This window comes from Triticum dicoccoides, chromosome 1B, assembly GCF_002162155.2.
Source record: "Triticum dicoccoides isolate Atlit2015 ecotype Zavitan chromosome 1B, WEW_v2.0, whole genome shotgun sequence".
Taxonomy (NCBI): domain Eukaryota; kingdom Viridiplantae; phylum Streptophyta; class Magnoliopsida; order Poales; family Poaceae; genus Triticum; species Triticum dicoccoides.
In genome coordinates, this window is record NC_041381.1 from 572,363,140 (window position 1) to 572,369,551 (window position 6,412).

At 40.9% G+C, this 6,412-nt stretch overlaps 1 protein-coding gene across 1 annotated transcript in view; it reads right to left on the reverse strand.

Annotated features, from left to right (window-relative positions):
- Positions 1-6,059: 6,059 nt before the first annotated feature.
- LOC119348837 (high molecular mass early light-inducible protein HV58, chloroplastic-like) overlaps positions 6,060-6,412 on the reverse strand; it is a 949-nt gene continuing 596 nt past the window's right edge. Inside the window, exon 3 of the mRNA XM_037616827.1 lies at positions 6,060-6,411. Within this exon, the coding sequence (XP_037472724.1) occupies positions 6,203-6,411 (209 nt within the window). The 3' untranslated portion in view covers positions 6,060-6,202. The remainder of the gene's footprint in view (position 6,412) is intronic.

Sequence of the window (6,412 nt, forward strand, 5' to 3'; positions counted from 1 at the left end):
ACGCAGCCCCAATTTTTTGAAGACCGAATATGGCATAAGATTCACCACAGCACCACCATCGACAAGCATTCTAGCAACCGGCGATCCATTAATATGACCTTTAAGGAACAATGGCTTCAAGTGCGTCACCGGTTCTTTTGGCTTCTCGAATATAGCATTTTTAGGACCAAAATATAGTTGAGCTACTTCCCCTTCTTCATCTATAGCACGAAATTCAGCGGGTAAGTAATACACCATATTAATATCCATACCGTTATGAACTGGTGTAGACTCATAATCAAGCATTTCATCTCCTTCCGCAAGCATGTCCACTGACTCCGAAATATCTTCAAGGGAAGAGGAGGTAGTAGGCAAAGTGGACGATGTAATAGTAGCCGCATCGTCCTCCGTTGGTGGTGTAGGTGTTGCTATGATCAATGCAGAAGCTGCAATGTTTTCCTTTTGCTTTGGCCTCCACACTTGTTTTGGGGGTACCATGGGACGGTTTAATTGAATAATTTATCCCTTAGCTTTTCTGCTTCTTGTTCCTCCTTCTCATGACTCATGCGTTGCAATCTCCTTTTTTGCGCCTTGGTCAGACCAGAAGGACACCACTTAGACTGAGTATATTTTGGATCCCTCGACTTGGCCTTGCTTATGCTAGCTTCATGATCATTAGCCATGGGGCCTTGCTGGACCGCAGCCACATCTTTATTAGAATCAGCCAGATTATCAAAAATAATCGGCTCTTTGATTATTAATTCTTTAGTACCTATCATAATAGTTTCACCACTAGCATTCTTCTCCTTTTGCTTGCTAGGCTTTGAAATTTCAGCAATTGGTGATTTGGCACGCCACACTTGCCGGTTGACCCTTTTTTGATTATCTTGCATTGGCCGATTGACACCATTGTTCAAACGGCCTCGTGTGGGATAAGAAAACCTCTCATGAACGGGCCTCCTTGGTTCTGCCCAACCCGGATGAAAAGCATAAGGGGCCATTGGGGGTTGCCCCCATCCTCCATTGAAGCCTCCCATGTAGTATGGCGCATAGGGGGGCGATGCCATCCATGGTCTTGGTGCCCATGACCCATATGGCCTTGTGTGATGATGAGATTCTTCCCTCGGAGGTGATCTTGAGCGCTTCAAATTTGATGACTGGTTAGAGCTAGAACCGGCCGCTTGATTGGCATACTTGGACAACAGCATATCAAAAGTTGGCTTGATTCTCTTGCGCTGCACTTTTGCTTCGTTCGTCTTCCACTTGCCAACCTCTGGACTCTTGGGCTTAACAAATTTGACATGAGTGTTCTCTTGCACTTGTGATTGCCCCCCGAGTGTAGGATTCTTGATGGTGATCTTGATTACCTCCTTGCCACTGGGTTGCTTGTCAAGCACAACTTGTCTCCCCAAGACCTTGTTTCTCTCATCATTTTTCCTGGGCTCACCAATGACAATATTATTTTTATTAGCTGATTCGGCTATGTTGGGCCGAATTTACATCTTCTTCCCCTCCAAATCCATGGTGTTCATTGGGAAAGGCTGCTTATCAACTTGCATTTCAGAAAATTTCAATCATCCGTCATTAATGGTCGAAAAACATTACAATCATTAGTAGCATGAGAAAAAGAATTATGATACTTGCAATAAGCACGCCGTTTCAGCTCTTCGAACGGCGGTAAAGTATTAGATATTCTAATAATCTTGGCTTGCAACAAAGCATCAAATATTCTATCACACTTAGCAATGTTGAAAGTAAATTTCATCTCTTCATCGCGATTCTTATGAATCGGCTTTAAATCATTGCAAGTAAATGGTTTGGCATTAGATGGCCAAACAAATTCAGCAGCATAAATATCACCCTCATCGTCCGAGTGGTCACTATCATACTCAACCATATTCATTTTAGGACGATCAGTTTTATATCTATGCACCTCTTTAAGATCTTTGCTTCGGCTTTTTGAGCCAAAGCCCTTTGCAAGACTTGGTTGATATTTAAAAACTCATGTCCTTCTAGCCTTTCTCTAATGTGAGTTCTCAAACCACTAAGCACAATATCAGCCAAATCTCTCTCGGTTATCACCAAACTATAGCACTAGTTTTTTATATCTCTAAATCTCTTGACGTAATCGAAGACCGATTCATCATGCTTTTGTCTAACCGATGTAAGATGTGACAACTTAAGCTCGTTATCACCACTATAAAAATGATCATGAAACTTTTGTTCCAAGTGAAACCATGTAGTAATAGAACCAGGTGGTAACGCAGAAAACCACGAGAAAGCAGTACCGGTTAAAGATAAAGGAAAATAACGTACTCTCCACTCATCTCGTGAACTTGCCTCACCTAATTGTGCCAAGTACTGACTAACATGCTCCCAGGTGGTTTTCGTGCCCTCTCCATTAAACTTAACAAAATCTGGAATTTTATATCCCGGAGGGCATTGAATTGCATCAAAGTATTCTGGATATGGCTTTTGGTAAATACGGTTCCTTGGTAACTCAACTCCAAAATTCTCTCGGAGCATCTTAGCCATCTCCCCTTTAAGATTAGCTAGACCATCATCCACGGTGGACGATGCTTGTGGCGGTAGCATAGGAGGAGTAGGGTTAGTACTTGCAGGTGTGAATTATGGCATGCATGCCGAATTGTAATTCAGCAGTGATCTAACAGTGTTTGCTCTTGTAGGTAGGGTTTGGTTCGGCATCACCACCGAACTTGGCATACTCATGATACGATTAATGGGTGCAACAACAATTTGATTTGTGGGGCTAGGATAAAAATTCATCGGCACGGGGGGCGCCGATGAAATAGGTAAAGTTGGACTAGGGATTTCTGCGGTAGCAGGCACACCAGCATTACCACTGGATGATTGAGGCACACTATTTTTAGCATTACTATTTTCCAAGAAAATTTGGTATAAAAGATTATTGCTATCAGTAATGCGACTATCAATTTCAGCCCATACCTCAGGAGAGAAGGTATTACTTACACAGGGTTTAACCTGTTCATCATGAAGAGGAGGAAACTTGATTTCTCCAACCGGAGTGATATTGCCTTGACGATCCTTTTTTAACTTAGCAAGGAACTCCTGCATCTCCTTCTCTTCACGCGCCTTCTTGTACTCTTCATAAGCTTGGCGATGTTCCTCCGATAACTCCTCAAAGTTGGGCTTGATTATGTTATCGGCGTCGATTTCCGAGGGCTTGGGAATCCTGTTGTTGCCAGACATGATGGATGATGATGATGATTGATCTTTTCCCCAGCGGAGTCGCCAAAAAGTGTGTTTTCACACGAACACGTCACGTGTACCCTCGACGTTGGGGGTGGTGCACCGCAGCTCACGTCGAAGGAGTCTCACCGGAAGCGCGATTCGCAAGTCGACCGGCGAGAGCTTTTGAAGACCCGAAACCCTACACTCCCGGGAGGGACCCCGTTGGGGAGTGCGGCGGCTATGGGCTGCCCTAGGTCGGTCAAGCTGCCCCTAGAGCCTCGGTATTTGCAGCTCTCCAACACGAAGAACGACGAAGAACGAGGGAGCAAGAACGAGGGAGGAACAAAACGTAGATGAAAAAGTTGTAGATGCGTTTTGCGATTGTGTGTTGTTCAATCGGCCGTCACCTCTCATCTATTTATGAGGCGGCTGGACTTCCCGTACAAGAAAAGGACTAAAAATTCCGTCTAAAACATCAAAAACCCTAACCTAACTCAGACAGAAATCTTTGGTAATTTCTCAGACCAACTCGGTCTCACCGATTGGTTCATTTCGGTCCCACCGAGTGAACGTTGCCAACTCTCTGTATCCTTTTGTAATTTTTTGGATCAACTCGGTCTCACCGATTATTTTGCTTCGGTCCTACCGAGTCAACATTGCCAACTCTCTGGTAAATTTTAGGACCAGCTCGGTCTCACCGATCAAAACAACTCGGTCTGTCCGAAATGACTTTGCAACTTCTGTTTCTGACCTTGTTTTGCCTCCACAGGTTGCATACGACCTCGGATTAAGACGATTTTTATATCAAAATCGACCGTTTCGACGAGACGAAGACAACTCGTGTTGATCATTTTTCCATATGAGGACATCTTAATTAGTTTTCCAGCTATTCTTTAATCTGGTGCAACATGAGCATATCTGCACTTGTCATAACTTTTGCACCCGAGCTCCTTTTTTAGACCATTTTCATATCCATATTGATCTTCTCAAAAAGATCCATCCCATTGTGACCTCCAATCATAAGTTTGAATTAATCTTGACATAGCTTAAAGAAACTTTTACCATTGTGCCACTTTTGAGCGTCAACAATTATAGGCTGCTCTAGTGTATATAGTGTTGGTCAAGCCTTTGTAGGTGACGGATGAATAGCATTCCCATATATATTTGCATGCAACGGTTAGTGACTATGCAATACACACACACATCTTAAGAAGAAAGAAAATGAAAAAGAAAAACCTATAAAAACATGCACACAACTTTGCACTGAAATTGCACTTTTTGAAATATGCAAATAATAAGCATATAATAGTGTGATTTTTGCATTCAACTAGAACTTACACACATTATTTAGTAACTAAATTTATACTTACACACACAAAAAGAGAAGAAAAATATTCTCTAAGAAGGAATGAATTAGTGGCATTTGTATTAGTCTTAAATAAGAAAGAAAGAGAAAACAACAAAATTAAATAATGATAAAATTTGCACGCAATTTACACAAAAATCGAGTTTTTTAATAATATGCAAGAATAAGCATATAATATTAATTGTTATTCTGAAAAAATATAATATTAATTGTTTTTGCAAAAATATGTTTATTGAGAACTAATGAATTTAGCAACATACTAACATTAGTATGACCCTTTAAGAAGAAAGAAAATAAAAATAAAATAGAAAAAACTCAAAATAATTAAATTTCCTGAGGAAGAGCAAATTAATGGCATTGCTTTTACCACTTAAGAAGAAATAAAAGGGTGGAAAATAATCTAAAACCATCAGGGAGAAAATTTGCACAAAAATGCACATTCTAAAAATATGCAAGAATAAGTATATAAAAGTGAAATTTTCGCAGAAAAATAATCTAATAATGAATCAATTAGTGGCATTCATATTACCCTTAAAGTAGAATGAAAATGAAATAGAGACTAAAATAATATCAAAATAATGATTTTGTCTATAAAAAAGAGCGATTAGTGCATTGGTAATTTCTTTAAGATGAAAGAAAATTTAAAAACTTGCACACAACTTTGCACCAAAATTGCATTTTTTGTAATATGCAATAGTTAATCACATAATCATGAAATTTTGGCGCAAATTATATAGTATTTGTATGTATAGAATTACACTGATCCAACATCCCAAAAATACCCACAAAATAAAAACAAAAAGGAACTAATAATGGAAAGGAAAAACAAAAACGCATAGAAACAAAAAACAGAAAACTCAAAGGAGAAATAAGAAGGCTTTGTCGCATTGGAATGGGCTTCGGCCCGTTAAGAATTGACTGGCCCAAATATGGTTCAGTAAAAAAAAGCCCAAGACAACCCACAGACTAGTCCGAAAAAAGTACACAAATCTTAAAACAGAAATCAACGGTCTAAAAATCGACTAACCCAAATTTAATTTTCAGGTGACTTAAGTATAACTAAAGTGAATAAGTTTTTAATTAAGTAGCATAGTCAAAGTAGACATATGAGTATGTAATGGATTAGCGGATAAACATGAAGCACATACTAGCCAGAGAGTCGAGGGTGCTCGCATTTTTCAGGATTTATTTTAGGCCTTTCGGTAATGTGCGTTCAGTGGGAGAAGATGCTCTCGTCGACTACAAAGGCGTTCTATGATAGCTTCCTCGATCGCATGATGATGTGGTAACTCAGTCCCTCGAAAGTGGAGATAGGGCGCGTGTGTGCATTTATATAGAAGTGGGTGTATATGCATATGTATAAGCGCTTGCGTCTGTACTGCGTTAAAAAAACATCGTCATCAAATATACAGTTAACCTCAAGAGGACGGTGGTGAAAATTTTCAAGAAAAAAAAAGATGTTGCGATGACGCCACACTCGTGGACTCGTACTGAAAAAGGATAAGAAGCCATGAAAACAACCTTAATATGAGATGTACAGAATTCAATCATCAATAGTAATACAAAATTGCAACGTGGCTACAACAGTTAGTACTATTACGATCTGTCAGCAGAAAAGAATCCACAGCGCTACATTACGTCGTCTTAGATGTTGACGAAGGGCGCGCCGGTAATGAACTCGGTGGCGGCGAGCGCGACGAGGCCGAGCATGGCGAAGCGGCCGTTCCAGAGCTCGGCGTCGGCGCTCCAGACGCGGCTCGACTTGCTCTCCACGCTCTGGCCCTGCAGCAGCGGCACCAGCGACGCCACGGAGAACACCCCCGCGGTCACCAGGAACCAGCCAAGCCCAGCGCC